The sequence below is a fragment of the Staurois parvus genome, unplaced genomic scaffold (assembly GCF_062004578.1).
Source record: "Staurois parvus isolate SC_StPar_1 unplaced genomic scaffold, SC_StPar_1.0 ptg001200l, whole genome shotgun sequence".
In the NCBI taxonomy this organism is placed as follows: Eukaryota; Metazoa; Chordata; class Amphibia; order Anura; family Ranidae; genus Staurois; species Staurois parvus.
This window is the reverse complement of record NW_028318996.1, coordinates 3,800,960-3,825,604: the sequence shown is the minus strand read 5'-3', so window position 1 is coordinate 3,825,604 and position 24,645 is coordinate 3,800,960. Positions and strand designations below refer to the sequence as shown.

Below are 24,645 nucleotides of genomic sequence, written 5' to 3'. Positions count from 1 at the left end.
CCTGGGGTAATGGGTATGTATGGAGGTAACAGGGCCCCTCCTGGGGTAATGGGATATGTATGGAGGTAACAGGGCCCCTCCTGGGGTAATGGGGTATGTATGGAGGTAACAGGGCCCCTCCTGGGGTAATGGGATATGTATGGAGGTAACAGGGCCCCTCCTGGGATAATGGGGTATGTATGGAGGTAACAGGGCCCCTCCTGGGCTAATGGGATATGTATGGAGGTAACAGGGCACCTCCTGGGGTAATGGGATATGTATGGAGGTAACAGGGCACCTCCTGGGCTAATGGGGTATGTATGGCGGTAACAGGGCACCTCCTGGGGTAATGGGGTATGCATGGAGGTAATAGAGCACCACCTAGGGTAATGGGGTATGTATGGAGGTAACAGTGTCCCTCCTGGGATAATGGGGTATGTAAGGAGGTATCAGGGCACCTTCTGGGGTAATGGGATATATATGGAGATAACAGGGCACCTCCTGGGGTAATGGGGTATGTATGGCGAAAACAAGGCACCTCCTGGGGTAAGTATGGAGGTAACAGGGCCCCTCCTGGGGTAATGGGGTATGTATGGAGGTAATAGGGCACCACCTAGGGTAATAGGGTATGTATGGAGGTAACAGGGCCCCTCCTGGGGTAATGGGGTATGTATGGAGGTAACAGGGCCCCTCCTAATGTAATGGGGTATGTATAGAGGTAACAGGGCCCGCCTGGGGTAATGGGGTATGTATGGAGGTCACTGGGCCCCTCCTGGGGTAATGTGGTACGTATGGAGGTAACAGGGCCCCTTTTGGGGTAATGTGGTACGTATGGAGGTAACAGGGCCCCTTCTGGGGTAATGAGGTATGTATGGAGGTAACAGGGCACCTCCTGGGGTAATGGGGTATTTATGGAGGTAACAGGGCACTTCTTGGGGTAATGTGGTGTGTATGGAGGAAACAGGGCACCTTCTGGGGTAAGTATGGAGGAAACAGGGCACCTCCTGGGGTAAGTATGGCGGAAACAGGGCACCTCCTGGGGTAATGGAACATTTCTTAGGCTAACAGGTCACCTTCTGGGGTAATAGGGCATTTATTAACCTTACAGGCATCTCTTGGGGTAATAGGTAACAGGCCACCTCCTGAAGAGATGTTTTCTTCAGAAGAAATATTTATATGGGTAACATGGCACTTTCTGGGGTAATGATTCATGTATGAGGGTAACAGGTCACCTCCTGGAATGATGGGGCATTTATTAACCTTACAGGGCATCTCTTAGGGAAATGGGTGATTTGTTAGGGTAAGTGGGCATCTCCTGGGGGATGGGGCATGTTTTAGAGTAGGGGTCTGCAAACTTTTCAAATAAAGGGCCGGTTTATGGTCCTTCAGACTTTAAGAGGGCTGGAGTGTGGCCAGTGGGGGTAGAAAATGTTTTGGTTCCAGCATCAGTGAAAATAAACATAGCCTCAGGGATGGTGGTCAGTAGGAGGAAAAGTAATGCCCCATCATTGGTATTAATGGAAGGAATAGTACCCCATAGGTGTTATCAGTGGAAGAAATAGTGCCCCATGGGCCAGATAAAGGTTAGCAAAGGGCCGCATCTGGCCCTCGGGCCGCAGTTTGGAGACCACTGTTTTAGAGTAACAGGGCAGTTCTTGGGGCAATGATGTATTTATTAGAGTTACAGGGCTCCTTCTGGGTTAATAGGGCACACGTGAAGGTAACAGGGCACCTTCTAATGTAATGGAACATTTCTTATAGTAACATGACACTTCCTGGGGTAAAGGGGCATTTTGAAGGCAATAGAGCACCTTCTGACATAACGGGACATTTCCAAGGGTAATAGGGCACCTCCTGGGTAATTGGGTATATATGAGGATAAAAGTGCACCTCCTGGGGTAATGGTGCATTTCACAGTATAACAGGCCACCTCTTGTAAAGGGCTTAAAGGGTATGAAAATAACAGGGCACCTTCTGGGTAATGGGAAACGTCTTAAGGAAAAAAAGTACCTCCTAGGATGAAGAGGCATGTATGAAGGTAACAGGGCACTGCCTAAGGTAATTAGGCATTTTTTTATGGTAACAGGGAAACTCCTGTGGTAATGGGGCATGTATGAGGACAAAAGGGCACCTTAAGGGTGAAATTCCTAGGGTAACAGGGTAAGACAGTTCTAGGGTGGTACCTTTGTAGGTTTGGGAGAGGTATGAAGGGTGGGGAGATAGCCTCTATGGGAGGTGGGAGTAAAAATCTTCACTGGGAGAGGGCAGAAAGGTCTGGAAGCAGAGAGAAAGAGTGAATAGAAAAATGACCATAGAGAGAAGAAACAAAAAAAAAAAACAATAAATGATGGATGGATACAAAGCCAAGAGACAGACCATAAGAGAGACTGTCAGAGGTGCACAGAGTCAGGAGATAAAGGCATTTGGGGGATGCAGAGAGACATGCTGAGGAATGCAAAGACTGAGGAGAGAGGGACTGTGAGAGCTGCAGAGATCCTGGAAAGGGACAGACTGTCAGAGTTGCAAAGTCAGGAAAAAAGACAGCTCGCCAGAACTGCAGAGAGCCAGAAAAGAGACAGCCAGTCAGAGTTGCAGAGAGTCAGGGACTAGACAGTCTCTCAGAGCTGCAGAGTCAGCAAGGAGACAGCCTGTCAGAGCTGCAGAGTCAGCAAAGAGAATGCCTGTCAGAGCTGCAGAGTCAGAAAAGAGAAAGCCTGTCAGAGCTGCAGAGTCAGAAAAGAGACAGCCTGTCAGAGCTGCAGAGTCAGAAAAGAGAAAGCCTGTCAGAGCTGCAGAGTCAGAAAAGAGACAGCCTGTCAGAGCTGCAGAGACAGCAAAGAGAAAGCCTGTCAGAGCTGCAGAGTCAGCAAAGAGACAGCCTGTCAGATCTGCAGAGTCAGCAAAGAGACAGCCTGTCAGATCTGCAGAGTCAGCAAAGAGACAGCCTGTCAGAGCTGCAGAGTCAGAAAAGAGACAGCCTGTCAGAGCTGCAGAGTCAGAAAAGAGAATGCCTGTCAGAGTTGCAGAAAGTCAGAAAAAGAGAAAGCCTGTCAGAGCTGCAGAAAGTCAGGAAAAGAGACAGTTTGCTAGAGATGCAGAGAGGCAGGAGTGAGGAGAGAGACAGACTGTGATAGTTGCAGAGAATAAAGAGAGACTATGAGAGGTGCAGAGTGATAAGAGAGACAGACTGTCAGAGATTTAGCGAGAGGGTAGAGAGTGCAGACAGAGGTGTGTAAGAGGCAGGCACAGAGGTAATGAGACAGCCCCCTCCTTGCATTCACACAATGTGATCCGGGAGAAATCACACAGCACTCTGATTGACAGCTGAAGACTCCTAAAAAGGGAATTGCTATGAAGTTTATATAGAGAGGAGTGAAGAGGACAGCACAGAGTCACCCGGATCCCCCAGCATGCACTGCCAGGCCGAGCTCCGGCTCTCCTCCCCGGGACAAATCAAGGCTGCCAGGCGGCGATACAAATCTTTTATGATCGATGAGATTCTATCCAAGGAGACGTGCGATTACTTTGAGAAGCTTTCACTGTATTCTGTGTGTCCTTCCCTGCTGGTCCGACCCAAACCCCTGCATTCGTGCCCCGGTGAGTGCCTGCTGAACTACATATACATACCACACTCTGCCCAGTCCATCTTAACTCTGCCCATAGCGTCAGAGAGTCAGCTATCAACTTCAGACACTGAAATCTCCTTCTGCCTGTCTGGATTTGTTTCCACCTCTCTGCTCACTTCTTATGTTGGTAAATTACACATAAAGGTGAATTTTTTGGAAGGGGATAAAAGGTGACAGGTAACAGTGTCTGACATCTGTATACAGAGACAAGCAGACTCTGCGCTCTGAACACACACCTTCTAGAGACAATATTGCACTGATAGGTTTTGTTTGATTTGTCGCTGTACCATGGTACACATCCTGCCATAAATAATGTCATCATTTTGGCTGATGTATACTCCATGTGATCTGCACACACTATATTGTGTAATACAGGGGTCAGCAACCCAAGGCATGTGAATCACCATGGTGGGCATGCAAAGCCGCTTTCATTGGCACCAGAAGATTGATAATCATATGTCAACAAAATTATTTTATATTTCTTAATTAAAACATAACTGCAGTAAAGATTGTTAAATACCATCTAGTCTGTAGTGGCATCAAAGTTTGTTCTAGTAATTATATTAAAAATATAGTTAAATAAAACAAAAAACTCATAACAGCAATTTTACGCATGCGCACGCTCCTCGCCTAGCAGCTGCACACCCAACAGCTTTTACACATTACAAACTTTGAGCGAAACGACTCTGTTTTCTTTTTTGATCAATCCGGAAAACGTGGAGGACAAAATCTGTGTTTACCTCTGTTTGAGTGCATGGGGATGGAGGAGTTTGAAATACAGCAGTTTGAGCTGATAACTTCTTTACTTTGGACATTTGAATTCACCAAGCAGCATCCATCGTGGTCTGTTGGGAGAGTTTAATGAATGAGTTTAACTTGCCATTACCAGTACAACTGTGAGTGCAGAAAATGAAAAATGAACTCTACGCCTATGTTATTGTTCACTCTCACGTCGGTCTAATGCTTGTAAATTGATACCCAATGTGAAAATGGTTGCCGACCCCTGGTGTAGTACATGGATGGGCATAGAGTCATAATACAGAAATGGGACTTTCTAAGTCACTGTTACCCCCCAGCTGAGAGCGAAACATTATAAAGATCAATGATTCAATTACGACACTTTATGTTCTGGTCTTTTTAAATTGTATTAGGGTGATAACTGAAGATTGGAACAGCACACATATTTAATATTATCTGCTGGGATGGCATGAGTCCTTGGTGTAGTCCTACCTGCCTGGAGGGGTTCCTGCCCTAGATCACATTTAATGGTAGTAGTGTAACACTTTGAAGTGTCAGTCCTTGATGTCCCTGCTCTACGGCAGTTGGTTTTCTACATGTGTTTAATAAATACAGTGCGCATCATCTGGAGGTGTATACAATCAGAATATTTTCTGGCCTTGTAAGGTGTTCTTTGAATTTGTGTTAAATATTTACCAGCAGGTAATTTTAACAACAAGGTAACATACTGTAAAAATGTTTGATACTGTCATGTAACCCAATTGAAGCACACAGAATGGGGGAACTGATCTTGAAAACTGTAGCAGGGAAAAGTAGGACTACTAACCGCAGCAACCAAATTGGGGTGGGGGGGAGAGTTTGACTGGATGATATAGGCCATATTATTCATTGGTTCCCCCATTACTACATTAAGTGCTTGCCAATTTCCCTCATTGTGGCTTTAGTTTATCTCTGACACGTGTCTACCCCTGCAACAAACCCTTATGCTTTTAAATAACTATAAATTACTTACGACATTTTAATTGTGCTTTATCGTTTTTTTGAAACATTTGAATTGCAGCCCATTTTAAGAAGCAGACGTACCCCTTGAACTTGTGTGAAGTACACCTCTGAGATATAGATGTGTGTGTACATATATTGTATGTGTGGATTTTGTATGCAGAAAATAATCAATGACCTTAACATTCTATCAAGAACTCTATATATCATAAAGTCTTATGGACAAACAATTTTCATTTAGTTGAGTTTCTTATTTTTTGCTGTCAGCTGCAGTGCCTGTATGGCACTCGTGTTTGTAGTATGTATTTTTTTTTCTGGATCATAAGATGTGACGGAAATGTGTGCATTCTGACAATATATAGTCTACCTGTACAAATTTCAATGTATAAAATCCTTTGTGACTGTCAAAATCAATTTTTAATGCTCATTTTCAAAATCCGACCCGACAATTTTGTTGTGATATCACTTTTGACTCCAGTATAGGAGTCAAGTACCCAAACCCCAAATACCAAATATAATTCCACTGCTGGGTTCTGTCTAAGGTATGTATCTGGTAGTTTTTGTAAAGGGACAGACTCAATGGACCAGTTTTCTTTTTCTGTTGGCACTCTTCTGTGTTTCTTTATGAATTTTTAATAGATCAGAGAACTTTACAAAGTAAATGAATGAACGAGGGAGAAAGAGGGCCGAGGAGCATAGCACAACACTGAAAACAAGGCGATAGCCGAGAGAGATCTGCATTATCTTCATTATCTTCATGCATTCATGAATATTTATTTATGAATATTGGAAATTCACTTTTATTTTCTTTATTTTTTTAATTCCCAAAATGACTTGGAATTTTTTAATTCATTTGCAACATATTTATTCTAGTAAGAAAACAGGTCAGAGATCCATTTTGTGGGTGAAAACGTAAAAAAAAAAAAAACAGTTTTACCTCCCACACATAATTTATCAATGGATGCAGGGTAGGAAACATGTTCAAAGTTTATAGATTTTTTTTTTAACTCAGCAAGTCTAAATTTCATGATATTACTTTGACATTACATTTCATCTAGAATTTTAATAGACAAATCTTTTTGCAGAAAAATAGGGCAAAACCAGAGCAAGGTACGATTAAGCAAAAGCCAGCAATATCACCAAGTAAGTTTTCAAAGATTTATATATTTGGGAGAGGAGGAAAGGCCACACAAAGTTATGTATGAATGACAATATTACAGTTTTACAAGCAAGATATAAAAAAGTGAGGGGAACCAAATGATGCTGAAAAAACTCCCCCTGCAGAATTGTATGTATGATTTATTTGATTCATTCACATGATGACCATATACACCCTAATTCAGCAGCCAAAAGCCCTAATATTTTATAGTTATTCATTCAGAGAATCTGATAATTTCTGCCTTAGAGCTAACACTCTATTCACTTGCACAGCATGCTGGAAGAGGTCAGGCAGAGGATGTGGACTGGTGGAGGGCTGCTGAAACATATTTATGGGCTGAGCAGTTTATGAGACTTGTTGAATGAAAAGAGACTTTTGGACAGTAAAAACCATCAGTGCACAATCGGGCTTTTGTGTGAGGAAACATTTGTGTATTTTCACAATGCAGCTTGTCAAAGCAATGAATGGTTGGCATGGGCTAGAAGTTCATAATACTGGACAGTTTTATTGTCATTATATGCCCAGCTGACAGAGATCTGCTACAGGGTTAAACTAACATTATAGCAGCAGAAAGAAAGACTTAAATCACTGACAGATAAGAATTGTTGGAGTGAATCATTGGGGATTTTGATTGTTTTCTTTTAAGTTTTGACATATAACATTAATGAACAGATATTAGGCATGACAAATCAATGCTGTCTAAGATAGTGGCAGCAACACCAGCAAATCCTCTTCATTGCGGCTTATGTTTAAAGGTTTAATATTAGGTGAGCTATCAGATAAAGCAATTAAAATACATATTTTATGGTAATTGAACTGTAGGATTTAACTGCAGTTTTCAAAAAATGTTCTTTACTATAAAATTATCACTGATATGTAAAATTAACCAAATGCAGAGTATTCATTCTAATTGGGCAGATAATTCAACAACAAAACCGGAGTCAAATATGTTCATATGTTTTCTTAACTTGACACAACATATACAAATGTCACTGTTGGAGCACTGTCCCTTCCTGTCAGTGACAATGACAGTGTTAATGATTTTGAGTAGGAATTAAAAAGTAGACAAATTACATTTTTGCTGACTTTGCCCAGATTTATTTTACAGTTAATAATTTCACTCCAGTTGCCACAATTTATAGAATATTCTGCAGCAAATAGGCTGCTTTTTGCAAATAAGTTAGGCACATGAGGCACAACACTGACATTGCATTATTTGCTTTAAAAAAGGAAGCAAAATATTTAGCTGCAGTGCATACAAAAGGAAATATATTTGTACTGGAATATAACGAGTTATATAAACATTAATATTTATTTGTTTGCCAAAAATAAGTATACATAAATCATACAGATTCTTCCATTTTTTTTCTTTTTAAATCACAGAACTAATATCAAAGTAAAATATTCCTAAATTATGTTTATATAATATTTCCATACTTTATATGGCAAAGTAATTTTTATATAAATTGATATTTAAATATATCCAAATAAATGGAATCATTGGGATTCTTATGGGACACAGCAGAACTAACATAGGTGTCCGTTTGTGAACCAGCGGTAATAGATCGCTGCTCAGTTCTCCGGCATTCTCGGAGAACACAGTTCTCCTGTGAATGCAGTTTATGAAGCAGTTCTCCGAACGAAGGGAGAACGGTCTCCAAACGCTGGATAACGGTCTACAAACTCTGAAAAACGGCTCATTTTACTATAATCTCGCAAGATTATAGTAAAAGATCAGTTTACTAAGCAGAGGTAAATTATCTCTGCTTAGTTTTCGGTCCCTCTGATTCTCCAGCTCTGGGCTGGAGAATCTGGAGGGAGAACACAGATCTCCAGAGAAGGGCTGACATGATCTCCTAAGTGTCATAAACTGTGAATGACCAGAGAATAGCTGAGATCTGTTGAATCGCAGCTATTCTCTGTGTCATAAAAGGACACCTTAGGCTGTATGTTAAGGGTAATATTCTGCACTTTATTATTATATTCTCCATGCCATTTCTTTCCTATTTCATACAAAGAGCTTTGTTAACTAACTGCAACTACACCATCACAGCAGAAAACCAAATTTAATTACACAACTAATATGTTTCTTACCAACAAAATCAGTGAAGATCTCAAAACACCTGAATCAACCAGAACCCACTTGTAAGAATATGTGATTCCTTAGTGTAATATTCTTCATTGCCAATAATCCTAACTTTGATAAATACAATCCAGTATCACTTCCTAAATTCTTTCAATTTAATATTTTACCCTTCTCAAATTTTAAATTTAACTGTGTGTTTATATTTCGCCAAAACATAGTATACAAAATGCAAAAATACAAATTTAGAAAAAAAATATTACTACAGCATCTCCATACATGAGCATCCTATATTCATATTCAAAATGGCTTCTTCTAATGTATTTGTTGGCAATCTACATATAAAACAAATAAATAAAAGGACACCGAGAACATTGATTGGTACTGTTAAGACACATTAATAAATATTGTGAATTAGCAGGAATTCATTACTACAAGCATATGAGTGTTACACAAACATAATAGTCACCAGAGAACCCAGTGAAATTAGAAGACACGTCTGATTCTATGAAATGTCAGCTCTTTTGGTTATTTACTCATTTGCCCTTAAATCTTTCATAATATAGTATAAAGACAGTAATCATATAATTACAAAAACTGTGTTCAGTCTGAAATAAAACTGACTGACATATGACAAAAACAATTAGAATAAAAGCACATAATTCGGAATTAATGTGTTAGTGAATGAAACCAGAATACTAATTAAACACACTTTAAAACACTGTAAATTGTGTGCATCAGATCCCTGCAATGATAATAAAGCATAATATATGTTTTAGTAAAGAGCAAAGATAAAAATTGTAATATTCACCAAATATAAATCCAGCAGATCCATAGTTCAAGACTGATTTCTGTTGAATTCCCTCTCAAAATGTTCTGGTCCCAAATCATATTCTATCCTTTAAAACCCCAACCAGTGAAGATAAATGTATTTAATGGATTTTGCTGTACATTAGGAAGATTCTTTTTATTGTAGAATTCCTTGCTACAAAATAAAGAATAAATGATTAATTGTATAGCATTTTAATAGTGGCATTTACTAAAATTAGCATGCAATGGGTGAGGTCCATGACAGGCTAACAAATATGAGATCACTCTATCAGTGGCAGGGGCTAATTGGCCCCTTTTATGCCGGTAATGAAACACAGTCTATACAGAGATCCTTATATCATACCCTAAACAAACTTTGCTTTTTGTCACCCACTGTGTAGGGTATGGAGGGCTGTGACTCAAGGAGGTTATACTTATATCATATTATTTAATTCCACTATCATGTAAGCAGTGAATTCTGGTTTTAGTCCTTTATAAAAAGAGATTAAATGCACTTCTCCCTAGGAGGCCAGGTATGACATGGTATATAAGGTCCTAAATTTTATGGGGCTGAAAACAACACAGGCTTCTGTCTCTATTACTGCATCAGTGGGGAAAAATGGGCTGCAAATTAGTCTGATTCTCAAAAGTGCACTCCGCTGGTAATACAAATCGATTGCAAGGAATATATTTAAAAAAATGAATTTTTGCTTACACATGATTGGATGTTTGAAGTCAGCAGAGCTTCCCCTCATTTACAAGTCTCTGGAGCAAATTCCCTAGCAGAGTACAATTACATTTGCAAAGTGAACAGCCTGTTTGCCTTTAGTAAATCAACTCCTGTATGTCCAATTTAAGTGCACTTATTGCTAGAGTTGCTTGGAACGGTCAGATCAGTAGTGCAATCAGTGTGTGCTAGTCCAGTCAGGGTAGAATGTGACAGAAAGAAATTCTAATGGCTCCACTGCAGCCCTTGTCAGTTATCTTACCAGAACAAGCAACTAATGTGATCATTTACACTTCTATTAGTAAATAGGGTCGGGGAAATCGTGCAAGCCTAAAATACAGTAAGGTACATATCGCTAAGTGAAACAAGCTCCAACAAAATGAGGAACTTTGACCTCACCAAATCTAAAACATACAGGCAACTAGAATCTGATGGTAGAACAGATAAATAGAAACAATAACTTCTAAAACGAACACCGTCAATTTGGCGTAATTCAGTAAAAAATAGAGATATACTTCAGAACAAATACTACATAATTTTCAACTATTCAGAGGAGAGCTAAGTCAAACATAAAAACACCCGTGCAAGTAATAAACAGACACACAGCCAGAAAATATACTGCTAGATACTAAAAGGGCATCAGGCTGTGCTGCAGAACTGACCTGTCTTTATAATGATACTCTATTCAAGGACACCAACTTGCCACATTCACCATCATAAATTGATTTTTAGGTTATTGTTTAAAATGGTCCGTGACATTCTATGGAGGATTTAAGAAAAAACAGTTTTATTGTACTGAATTGATCTGTACACATTTGCATTGTTACTGCTTGGGAGTATTAAAATGTCAGTCGATTCGGACCATATGACTGCAATGCACATTTATTTTTTGTCAGTGTTACAATTAAGCAGATTACCAGCATAACAATTTTAGCAAATAGTAATGTGCCATCATACAACCAATGAGATTTTAAAACTGTTCTTATGTATGTATGTATGTTCAGCCACATGACAGATTTCAGACCTCTTCTTTTTTTAATATTATAAAGTCCATGACTGTCCAGAACATCAGGCTCTGGAATCACAGACAAAACCTGATACTGGAAGATTAATTTTTATACTCTGTGTTCAAAGCAGATCATCCGTATATGTATGCATGCATATGCTTGGATCTGCTTTTACCACCATCTTCTCATTAATTGTCACAGGCGGCTGTATGCAACAGTTGAGACTCCTTGGCACAGAAATACAGCTGGTCTTTACAATGTATACCCCTCTGTGCCCCCATATATATGTACGCTAACTGCTCACTAGTTCTAACAGTACAAATTCTGTAGCTCAATCATGAAGGGGGGATGTTACATGACCCTGGGGTAGGAAACACAAGAATGTATTAGAAATTTGTAACTCAAAGAGTCATTTAACTTTTCCAAGGCGACCAGTGTTTACTTCAAACATCCAATGATGTGAGGGGGAAGCTCATATTTTGTAAATTCCATTTTACATGACTGGGTGGTTGAAGTACCCAGGAGTTCCTGGGCAAATTATAAATCTTCCTATCTTTGGAAATAAAGAGCTCTGTCTACTTATCGGCATGCATTTCTCAGCTTTTAGGAAAATTTTGTGATGAAAATAGGAATTACTATTATGTGTCTTGGTGAATGTTGTCAGTTTATTTATACTTTGTATACAATTCATATATGATGAACTATATAAAGCCTGAATAAGCGACCTAAGGCATCCCAAAAGCTTGCTTCTTTAACTTGTTAGCCAAAAAGGGGTAACACTTATATTTAGCCATTATAGGGTATCACTTATATGTAGCCAATAACGTTTGACTTATACGCCGCACTTTCTCCATACAATATAAGAAATCACATTTCCTTTATTTTTGTGCCATTATAGAGCAAGCGTATTTCAGCTAATCATAGAGGCTGATTTACTAAAGGAATTGAGAATCTGCACTTTAATATCACTTTAAGCTAGCTGAACATTCACTTTTCAAGCAAACAAATATTTATTATATCGCAGCTTACCAATTCTTAGGGCTCGTTCACACTTGACTAATTTCTAACTCTTGCCAAATGCCCCTATAGCATTAGACAGGCGTTTAGGAAGTGTTTATAACGCTCCTCAAATACCCCCCAAGCGCCCTATGAGCGTTTTTGAGGCATTTGATAGGCATCTGCCAAGCGTTAAAACCGCACCACAAATGTATAATGAAGTTTAATCGTATTAACGCTCCGCAAATGCCTCGCAAACACCTGCTAGGCGTTTGAGGAGCTTCACCATAGACTTGAATGGGAGACTTCAACTCCTCCTGACTGGACATGAGGCGTCAATTTTGCCACGACGTGATGCTAACGCTTCAGTGGGAACAGCACTGTGTGCTGCCATGTGTAGAATTTTCATAGGCATTTTAGGAGCGTTAAAAACGCTTCCTAAATGCCTAACACCTGCTAACAAAGCTAGTGTGAACTTAGCCTTAGCTGTAATGGCTGCATCAATTTTATTTTTAGGCTTTCTTTCCTTTATTTTCACATGGTGATCTGGCCAGTAAGTCTGTTGGTTTTCAACAGAAACCTTTTTTCAGATCTAGCAGTTACAGGGTTGAGACAAAACATTTACTACTGACATGATTCTTATAATGATCAGTTGTGTTTTCGTTTATGTAAAATCTTTATTCCAAAAACTGCTTATTAAGTGTGACCTGGAGTTCAGTGTCAATTTGTTACTGTTTTTAAGTCTGCTAGAACATCTAACACTTCCCCCAAGATAGACAATGCTGCTGTCTGCTGATTTGCGGTTTAAAATGGTTTTAAAGTTGAGCTGCTTTCACTTCACCGATCCAGGTGTGATAGCAAAATAACAGGGTTTTTTTTTAACATTTTGTTTGTTTTGGTTTCTTTGCACATGATTAGGTATTCAAAGTAAAGAAAACTTTCCCGTATTTATGAAGCTACATGTATATTCTCTACTGCTCTATTATATCTATATCATATAGTCAACATTTCTTGCTTTAGAGCTAGTAACTCTGAATTGGTATTTATATATAAAAAAAAGTGTCCTACAAATATTAGAATAAGATGTGAGTTATTGTCTCTTCTCAGCGTCGTGGAGAAGCCATCTGCTTTGTAAAATAACAGAAAACCAACCCACACTATAACTGGGAACCATTTACACAAATACAATGTTGTTACTACATCAGTCACTAGCTGTCTCCACTACTAAACCTCAGTGGGCAGATCTTACAGATAAGATTTGTGTATATATTTGCTATACTACAATTCATTTGCTGACCTGCCAATACTGTTATATCCAGGGTAATGAATAGACATATGAGGTAGTTTATTCTAAAGAGACTTCGTAATGATCATGTCATTGAACCTAGACCTTCTGATGACCTGAAATTTCAGGAAAAATTACCACAGTAAAGTTCACATTTCTATAATGCATGCACCAACATACTGTACTGTATTTTCAGTATTGTTGGCTCTGCATGTCCTGGTGTAGTGTAACCAGATCTCATCCAAGTGTCAGCAAATCAAGTCACAGGCACAATTTCTAATTGTATATCCAGAATAGGGTGCTAACAAGTGAACCCCCCCCCCCCCCCCCATAATATATTGTAAGTCGTCAGCCTGGTTCAAAGGCACATATAATGATGTCCGGTCGGACGCACACAGAAATGCTAATTGAGGATTTATATAAGTGTGACTGCGGCAGTGCTGGAGATAGAGAAGCAGGTGTGCGTGTCAGCACATCTATATACAGATAATGAAATGGAATTATGAAATATGTCCATATCTTATGGGGAAGATTGTCAGTATATGGACAGATAGGATTTCATCATCTTCATTTCACATTATGTGCAAATCTACATGAACAAAATACATTCATTTCACTATGCAGCAGAGAAGTCACAATTCATCTTCTAATCAGTCTTACACTAAAGCGGAACTCCAACCAAGCAGCTAAGTACACTGTTGACATACAGATATCCAAACTGGTTTATCTACCACAATATTTGTAATTCTGTTCAGATTTGCTTGTGATTCATAGTTTCCTGTGACACCATTTACAGCATATAGTGCTGCATCTGCCTGTGCCACCTCCAGCCAGCTTATTGGTCTATAAATGAGAATCATTAAATTAGTGAGGTCCTAAACCTGTGTCCCTCTTCCTGCAAACTAATTAAAATTCATCCCCCAATTTCATCTGAGTTTTTCTTTAGTAAAAAAACTTTCTTAAAAGATAGAAGAGTCATAGGGAGGGTTAGGGAACGGCATCCTTCCAGATGAGAAGTATTTCGGTATAGCTATAACAGACAGTAGCTGATGTATACTGCGCACAGCCCTGAATGCAATATTTTGCCATTCGGATTTACAGAACAACATTGTGATCAAGTCTGTTGCTTCCCATTCAGGAGCAACCGGAAACCTCAGTGACTAGATCAGTTATTGTAGTTTTGGTATTTGTTGCTGTACAGAACCATAACTCTATGACTGCTCTGCTTACCAAAATGATTTTCGTATTTTTCAGGACATTTAAGGCTTTTATGAAGTAGACAATTTTAATAAATAATAATGAAGGAAAGGAAAAGTGAGCGCTCTCTAGGTAGCAGCTGTAACACTAAAGGTAACCAATAATAAAACCTCAAAAGTAATCAAATAAGAAAGTGCAGTGCTTAAAATAATATATGAAATAGTCCACATAAAATCCCACACGGGATTTCAGCTCATGTGGAGGTCTTTTATGTGGACTATTTCATATACTATTTTAAGTTTTGAACTTTCTTGTTTGAATTTTAATAAATACCTTACATGTATTTTTTATTATAGGCAAAAAAAATTTAGAAAAACATGAAAAAAAATTGTGACTTTTAGCATGGCTAATTTATGACTGAGTTTAGTAACTAATACTATAGGAAATATATTTGCTAAAATATTTTTACTATCTATCCTAAATACGGAGTAGGCTATAGGGTTTATTACTATATGATACTGGTGTATGACTGAATAACAAGGAGTATTATTATTAAAGGGTTAGACTTTTTCAATGTCTCTCATTTTCTGAGGATTAAACATTACTAGCAAATTGATTGAATCTATAAAAGTACACTCCATGGTATTCAGTGAGAGAGACTGTATAATGTATTTTTTATTTCACAAATGTAAAAATTCAGAGATAATTACTTTCCAAGCATAACTGTTCTATGAAGAGAAGCACCTAGACATTTGTAGAGCCGATGTTTATGTAGACTTTAAGGTTGTATTATTTGCTTAGTTCATGTCCTGACATTATGCTGCGCAGTGGCCCAGAAGTGCTGAATCAACATCATACTTATATTGTAATATTAGCTGTTTTGATATTTTTCTCTGAAATTAATTAATGTACATCAGTCATCAAATTAAGTAGCCTATAAATGTTACCCTGTATTATATAACTAGAGTCTAATTAACTAAACTACTAAATAACCTACCTAATGTAACCCATAAATCTAAAACCTCATTACATATTAGCAAACTAAGATGCTACATTCAGCGATTCACATTGGGGTCATAGAGAGCTTATGAAGTCTTCTAAAAATCACAAGTGTTTGTTAATACACAGAGGGATTTTCTAGCTTGGTGGGAAACTTCTGTTTAGATGCGTAGTGATGGGGAAGAGAAAAAAGCTATCTGCGTGTTGATTCTGCTAGCACCCTTTGTCCATGTTAAGGATAAGATCACAGCAGGTCAAAGCAGCAGCTGGTCTGAGGACAAGGCGATATCTCACTGCCTCTTCTCAGCAAGATATCTCACTATCGATACCCTGCCTAAGATTGGCTGTACACAACTCGAGAAACAAAAACGGTGTCATAGCTTGAATTTTCATTGTGGTGATTTGGTATATTGGTGTAGTAATGAGCATTTTTCACTGTGGATAGCAGTTTTAATTTTACATAAAGTTCTTTATCTGTCCATGACTGATAATTGATTGTGCCCTTTTCAATGGAGAAAAGGAAAGAAAGGAGGATGGGTAGGTGTCTTAGGTGTCCGTTTATGAACCAGCAGTAATAGATTGCTGATCAGTTCTCCGGCATTCTCGGAGAACGCAGTTCTCCTGAGAATGCAGTTTATGAAGCAGTTCTACGAACGAAGGGAGAACGGTCTCCAAACGCTGGAGAACGGTCTACAAACTCTGGAAAACGGCTGATTTTACTATAATCTCGTGAGATTACAGTAAAAGATCAGTTTACTAAGCAGAGGTAAATTATCTCTGCTTAGTTTGCGGTCCCTCTGATTCTCCAGCTCTGGGCTGTAGAATCTGGAGGGAGAACACAGATCTCCAGTGAAGGGCTGACATGATCTCCTGAGTGTCATAAACTGTGAATGACCAGAGAATAGCTGAGATCAGTTGAATCGCAGCTATTTTCTGTGTCATAAACGGACACCTTAGTTCCCATTCTTTACTCTAAACCATCTGCCCACCTGTCTATAGTCACTCTTTCATCAGTGCATCAAAAACATCTTATTTACATTTACCAAAAAAATGTTTGCCAGTCAACCTATCTCTTCTTCTCAGCAAGAAAACAGATGTATATTTAGGGGTTGATAAGACTGTGAACTTTGCAAGGGAATTTTCCCCAGAGCTTAGTAAATGAGATGAAGCTTCACTTTGCAAAGATTTCCCAATCACATGCAAGGGGAAAAAAAACACATTTTTGCTTACACATGACTGGATGATGAAAGCAGCAGAGCCGCCCCTCATTTACGAAGATGTGGAGCAAATTCCCTTGCAGAGTGCAATTTCACGTGCAAAGTGCAGCCTATTTGTCTTTAATAAATCAATCCCCACAATTCCAGGAACAGGAAAAGTTTTTTTTAACTATAGCACACTTTTTTGAGGGGTCAGTGGATCAGGAATCCCACGAATCATGCAAAACTTTTTTCTTTGCAGGATCTGGGGATGCTCTCGGATAATGCATTGTGGTTGCTTTAATAAAAGAGTGGAAACTGTTTTCTTGGGAATGTGAACATTTAGCCAAGTAAATAAGATGAAGATGTGTTCATTCTGAAATGTGCAAAGGAAATAAAAAAAATATTACATTTGTACATCTGAATAAAGCATATAATTTTAGCAGTAATATTGCATGTAGTTTAAAATGCATAGAAACATAATTTAACCACCTTACACATTTTTTTTGTGTTTAAAATTTTATGAAAAATTTTATGAAATATGTATGGTAAAGAAAAATAAACACACACACAGGCTGCAGATTGGACTTTTTTGTTTTAATGTCTTGTGCGTGTATCATGCATGGTATTTGAATTTGGTAGGAGGCAAGTATGAGTGCAGCAAAATTCCCTTATTAACTTTGGTCCAGTCTGTAGAGAAAGATCCTTGAGACAGATGTAGACAGAGAGATGTAATGTCAGTAAATAGCAGAAAAGAGGGCTGTATATCGCCGCAGTACCATGTTGATAAATACATTGTATACATTTGTCTTCCAGTGAAAAGCACAGGGAACTATAAACCAAGAGACATTAACGGGTAGGTGTAGCTTGATTTGATTACCCTGACAGATTCAGTATATATATAAATATATATATATATATATATATATATTACATATATTTTACTGCAGATAGCACTGGCTGAAATCAATGACTACTATTTCGATGAATGTGCCCAAGTGTCAGATATTGTGATAGAGTAATGTAATTCATATTACAGCTGGCACATTGCGGTGCCCTCACTATGTGCTCTGTGCCCGGGTTTAGAGCTGGGAGAGGAATGGAGACAGATCATCATATTCTGTGTGCGGAGATGGTCACAGCGGCTCCTTTCATCTTTGTAGAAGGGACGATTCCCAGAGGCCACTGCGCAGCTACAACAACTGCAGAATTCCCCCTGCAGCATATGAAGGCAGTGCCAACCAGGAACACTATGCCCTGGTTTAACAAGCACACTATATTATGGGATTAGGCCTGTGCAGTGATCAGGATAGATATTATAAAAATAATGATCTGGTTATCTGTGACAGAAGGATCTTCATACAGTTTCAGGAATGGATTAGAAATATCTCACAGGAACTTTTCCAAGTTATCTTCTTATGCTAAGTCGAGCCATTTATTGTAAAATTCAGATATGCAGGCTTTTGAACTGAGTGCTGATAACAAGCCGGAAGGTCCCTCTCCTCTTTAGTCTGTAGGACGTGGCACCCATGGTTGCCAAAATGAATGTCAAATTTCAATTTGTCTGACCGCAGAACACTTTGCCACTTTGCAACAGACCATTCTAAATGAGCTTTGGCCCAGACAAGATGGCGTTGCTGGATCATATTCAGATATGGCTGCTTCTTTGCATGATAGAGCTTTAACTTGCATTTGTGGTTGGCATGGCAAACTGTGTTCACAGACATGCAAGTATCTCCGAGCCCATGCAGTGATGTCCATCACAGAATCATGCCTGTTTTAATGCAGTGCCGTCTGAGGGCCTGAAGATCATGGGCATCCAATATTGAGTTTTGGCCTTGTCCCTTGTGCAGATATTTCTCCAGATTCTCAGAATCTGATGATATTATATACTGTAAAGTAAATATGATTATAGTCTTTGCAAATTTACATTGGGGAACAGTATTCTGAAATTTGACAATTTTTAGATGCAGCTTTTCACAGACTGGGGCATTTATGCCCATCTTTACTTCTGAGACATTCTGACTCTCTAAGATGCTCTTATTTACCCAATCATGTTACTGATCTGTTGCCAATAAACCTAATTAGTTGCAAAATGTTCTTACAGCTCTTCCTTGTTAGTACCACTTACTTTGCCAGCTATATGTTGCCCTGTACCAACTTTTCTGAGATGTGTTGCTGTCATCAATTGCAAATTTACCTTATTGTTTTCTTAAAATGGTACATCAGTTTAGATATTATGAATAAAATATGGGTTTATGAGATTTGCAAATCACTGCATTCTGTTTTTATGTAGAGTTTACACAGTGCCCCAACTTTTTTGGAATTGGGGTTGTATTACATTTTTTTCTTAGGTTTTGATACACTTCAATGTGAAACTGTAATTCTAATTTCATCTCTAATTTGGTCAATGCAAATAATGATCTGCAAATATCCCAATACAAACAGCATCCTGAGCCAACTCCATGCAGCATTTTATTAGCAGAATTTGAGATTTAGGGGTCTATTTAATATTGGTTTCAAGATCCACACATTTTAAGATACATCTTACATATAGTTACATAGTTACATACAAAAATCCATCCAGTTCAACCATAAAAAAAAAAAAAAGTTAAAATCCTATACCCACAGTTGATCCAGAGGAAGGCAAAAAAAACCCAGCAAAGCACGATCCAATTTGCTCCTGCTGGGAAAAAAATTCCTTCCTAACCCCCAAGAGGCAATCGGATATTCCCTGGAATCTTGGATGAAAGTTGTGTGAATCTTGGGTGAAAACACTGATAAATAGCCAACTTATTTATTACAAGCATTATGTATATAGTGCTAATGATTTATGCAGCCCTTTACACATTCACATAAGTCTCCACCCTCAAGGAGCTTGCAGTCTAAGTTCCCTAACTCTCATACACATATTAGGGTTAGCTTAGGAGCCAGTTAACCTACCAGGAGTGTTAGAAGTAAAAAGAGAACACAGAGGAAACACAAGCATAGGGACAGCTTGCAAACAGTGTCATGGCTGAGAGTCAAATCAGTGACCCCACTGCTGCAGGACAGAAGTGCTAACCAGTAAACCACTGGGAAGCTTACAATGAATGTAAAAAAAGACAATTCACACATGACCCTCTCTGGTAGATGACAGACAAGCTGGTGTTAACAGCTGGATGAGGCTAAAAGGTCAACACCACCTGCATACAGAGCTGTCACATACAAGCACTATATAGGAATGTAGACAATGGCTGCTGAGTGTTGTTGGTGTAAAGGCACAGTATCAGAAGCTGCAGATCGGATGTTAAAATCTTCCACTAAGTTACTCTGCTGCTGCTGGACGTAATACACCATGACATTGACTCTTTGTGGCACAATGTCAATGCTGGAAGTAAAGGCAGATACTCCCACGCAACAGAAGGGATAGCAACATGAGAGTGTGGCCATCTCCACAGCAAATAATAGATGTAATGATAGCCTTAGAGGCAATAAGAAATGTTAATGGATTTTTGGGAGTTTCTTGGCAGGTTTCACTATCGGGACAGATTAATGAGAAACAGGTAGCAGAACGGGAACGGTTTCTTTCTGTGCCATAGCATGCAAGTTATTAGTATGTAGAGCTGTATGTGTGGGACATACTCATTTCTCAGTGTCAGGACCTTCACCTGGACTGTCCAGCCATGACTCCTTGCACTGGTTATTGATGGGGTTGGTCTGACATTCCTCAATATGGAGCTTGTCAGGAGCAGGGTTACTGCATACACCAGGTCTAAAGACTTGATGTATCCAATTATCTTTGTACAATATATATATATAATATACTGTAAATATTATAGACCAAAGTGACTGATCCTAACTGTATTGAAAACAAGGTGCCTTTAGTACCCAACAAAGTTCTACATTAAAAAGGTGCAGGCTATTATTAGTAGAGGGCCTCAGCAGAAAATTACGAAATGTTGATGTTACTGTCTTGTTTACACAGGTGATCACATCTATGATTCGTGCAGATCGTGTTTTGCCGGCACGGATGCACAGGCATTACATGCATCAACATGCTGCCAGTATAATAGCTGTCTAATGGGACACAGTGGCTGCAGCGATACAGCAGCAGCTCCCAATGTCACGATTGTGGGTGCATAGCCCTGAATGCACCCTAGGTGAATTCAGGGGTGTGCACCAGCACGGATGTCATATTGGGAGCAATGGCTGTGTCTGTGCCACTGGTGCATCCCAATAGAAAACATTGGGACTACCCTTATGGGGATGTATGCAACACCTGTGTATCCTCATGTCAGTAAAACAAGACCCTGCATGGATGTAATCGCCTGTGGGGAAGAGGCCTATTAGAGAAATCCTGTCCACAATCTTTACTCTGCACAGTCTCAGCTATGTACTGTATGTTTCTATACAAATATAGATAGACAATTATTAAACTCATGTGTAGTGCAACAGTATCGCTGCACAGAGAACAAGGCATTCATATCATATCCCACCAAAGTTACACACCTTTATTATCTAATCCTCCATCCTCCTCGTTCGTTTTTTTTTCTGTTCAGGAGCAGGCTGAATGAAAAACACACAAAGTGTGGCCAGCGTTAAACTAGATGTAAACCCAATCACCAAATCTCATAGAGGCTTTAAAGTGTAACTAAATTCAAAATGTTTTTTTTTTGGATAGTGAAGAGGGATTAGAACACCTGTCAGTTTTGCTTGCAGTCCATGTCACCCTCTCTATTTGTCCTGTTTACTTTTAACCTCAAAAGTGAAGTAAAACAAAATCACTAATTTTAGGTTGACATTAGAACAGAAACAGAGGGGAAAACCTTTAATGGGGACACTAGTTCTGGTGACACAGTGGGGTGCCCTCACTTTCCTCTCATTTCCTGTTTTGGCTGTGGAGCAGGAAGTGAAGGGAAATGTCATCAATGGGTCACAGACCATACAGGGGTTGTAACCCTCCCTTACTCTATACGAAATGCTATAAAAATTTTGTCTTTAGTTACATTTTAACTTGTTTAAGTAATTTCAAAAGTCAATTTCAATAGTTTTAAATATGCAGCTAACATTAAAATAAATCCCTGGTGATCCTGTCATCATGTCACAATCATTCGATGGATACTACAAGTTACCATTTCCAAACCCATTACACAGGCATGAGCACTGTTGTCACTGTCAGAAAACCTGCCTTGAGAAATAGCATGCAGCCATTGCTTAAGAATATGTAGACAGAAAGTGGCAGAAATCAGGCTAAGGGGAGGTGAAAACAAGGATTCTATGTTTTAAAAATTGTCTATTAATGATACACAGCGCATAGAACAAACTAGATGTCATTCATTTGGGGATAACATCTATTTTGATAAATGTAATGTTACTGAAAATTTTCAGGTTTATTTGATGAGTTTGGCAAAAACAATAGGTCGTTGCAATCAGAATGTTCAGCTGGGATGTGAAAAATATTCAGTCCCTGTAGAGATGGGCACCTTCTCATCTGGAAGATGAATGATTAATTAAAGTAATACTAAAAGTTAGTTGTTTTTATTAGTCAGTGCAGGCTCATACTTAACTACTTGCCGACCGCAGATAGCCAATTGACGCGCTCCTGCGCGCCCCAAGGGGCGCGCACCCGGCGATCTCCGTGATTGCTGTGTCCTACGGACACAGCTGATCACGTGACGTGGTAAAAGGCCAATCACAGCGGCCTTTTACCACGTGATCAGCCGTGTCCAATGACACGCTGATCACCGGGAAATGCAATTGCCGGTTCTCGGCTGCACTTTCCTCACGCTGTCAGATCGTGAGGAAAGTACTGCCGAGAACCGGCAGTTGTCAGAGCGGGGATCGGCACCGATCATCAGGGTCACTGATCATCAGTGCCCTGATGATCGGTGCCCAGCAGTGCCACACACAAGTTCCGCCCACCTGTGCCCAGCAGTGCGCCCACCTGTGCCCAGCAGTGTGCCCACCTGTGCCAAGCAATGCACCCACCTGTGCCCAGCAGTGCACCCACCTGTGCCCAGCAGTGCGCCCGCCTGTGCCACGCAGCAGTGTCACCACCTGTGCCCAGAAGTGCCACCTACCTGTGCCCAGTAGTGCCAGCCACCAGTGCCCATCAGTGCAGCCCAGCAGTGCTGCCAGTCAGTGCCCAGCGGTTGTGCCAGTCAGTGCCCAGCAGTGCCGCCAATCAGTGCCCAGCAGTGATGTCAGTCAGTGCCACCTATCAGTGCTGTCTATCAGTACCCATTATCAGTGTCGCCTATCAGTGCCACCTATCCGTGACACCTCATTAGTGCTGCCTATCAGTGCCGCCTATCCGTGCCACCTCAGTGCTGCCTATCAGTGCCCATCAGTGCTGCCTATCAGTGGCCATTAGTGCTGCCTCATCAACGCACATCAGTGAAGGAGAAAAATTACCTGTTTGAAAAAAAAATTTTTTTCTAATTTTTTTGCAATTTTTTTGCTTATAGCACAAAAAGTAAAGCGCCCAGCAGCAATTAAATACCACCAAAAGAAAGCTCTATTTGTGAGAAAAAAATGATACAAATTTCATATGGGTACAATCTTGCATGACTGCGCAATTGTCAATCAAAATGCAACAGCACTGAAAGCTGAAAATTCGCCTGGTAAATAAGGGGGTATAAGTGCCCAGTAGGCAAGTGGTTAATATGCAGAGTATGTAGACATAACCAGTTATCTAATCTTCACTGCCAAAGAGTCCCTTAGTGCAGCTTCTTATTGGGTAAGAGTGCGCACTTACCCAGGGCGCAAGGATCAGCTAATCAGCTTTAATGGGGGGGGGGGGTGGGCTTGCAGGAGTTGTGATAGTATACACATCCAGGAGCGAGCACACAAGGGTGTCTCCATATAGAACACTTCAAAGGAAAGGAGACACGCTGAATCTAAATATCTGGGCTGAAGCAGCAGGAAGAAGAACTTCTTCTGAACAACAAAGGCAGCATGTCAGGTAGGTAGGTGATATGTATTAAAACATATTCCTTAGTATTACTTTAATGTTAAAGATTACTGTACCTTTCTCTTTTCATTGTTAAAGGGGAATCATAGCTCATATTTTTCATTTTTATTATAATTTATTATAAAACAGCCCACATTTTAGCGTAAAGATAAAATAAATGGCACATCAAAAACGCTTTTGCAATCCTCCTTTAAGCCGACTCATTACATCTGCTAAGCTTATAAAAGTCAGTAAGGACCAGCAATGCTGATTTCCTGCCAACTTATGAGAGATGACACTAAGACCAGTGAAGTGTTTATGTCATTAAATGGGCACAGAGAGTATGGTGTCCTACTTTAACTGCCCACCCACCAACATGCAATACAAGTAAAAACACTGTAAAAGGAGCGGGAAGCAAAGTTACACTGCATTGAAACATGCAATCCTAAATTCTACATACAGTCATGGCCAAAAATATTGGCACCCCTGCATTTCTGTCAGATATTGCACCACTTCACCCAGAAAAGTGTTGCAATTACAAATGTTTAGGCTTTCTCATTTACATTTTTTTTGTTTGTATTGGTATGACACACAAAGGTGGAGAAACAAAAAGCCAAGTCTGAGACATTCCACGCGATACCCCAAAAATGGACTGAACAAACTTTATTGGCACCCACAGTTTAATATTTGGTAGCACACCCCTTGGAAAAAATGGTTTCCTTTTCCAAACTGCTGTTTTGAGATCTCTCCACAGGAGCTCTATGGGATTTAGATCTGGACTCATTGCTGGCCAGTTCAGTATTCTCCAGCACATTGTCTTAAAGCAGCTTTATGACACTGGGTCCTATATTGCACCCCAGAACTCTTTAGATTTCATAATGCCATGCAAACAGTCAAGACATCCAGTGCC

At 39.6% G+C, this 24,645-nt stretch overlaps 1 protein-coding gene across 1 annotated transcript in view; it reads left to right on the top strand.

The window, feature by feature from the left end:
• The first annotated feature begins 3,272 nt into the window (after window positions 1-3,272).
• BARX2 (BARX homeobox 2) overlaps window positions 3,273-24,645 on the top strand; it is a 45,938-nt gene continuing 24,565 nt past the window's right edge. The window contains exon 1 of the mRNA XM_089660092.1: window positions 3,273-3,576. Within this exon, the coding sequence (XP_089516218.1) occupies window positions 3,390-3,576 (187 nt within the window). The 5' untranslated portion in view covers window positions 3,273-3,389. The remainder of the gene's footprint in view (window positions 3,577-24,645) is intronic.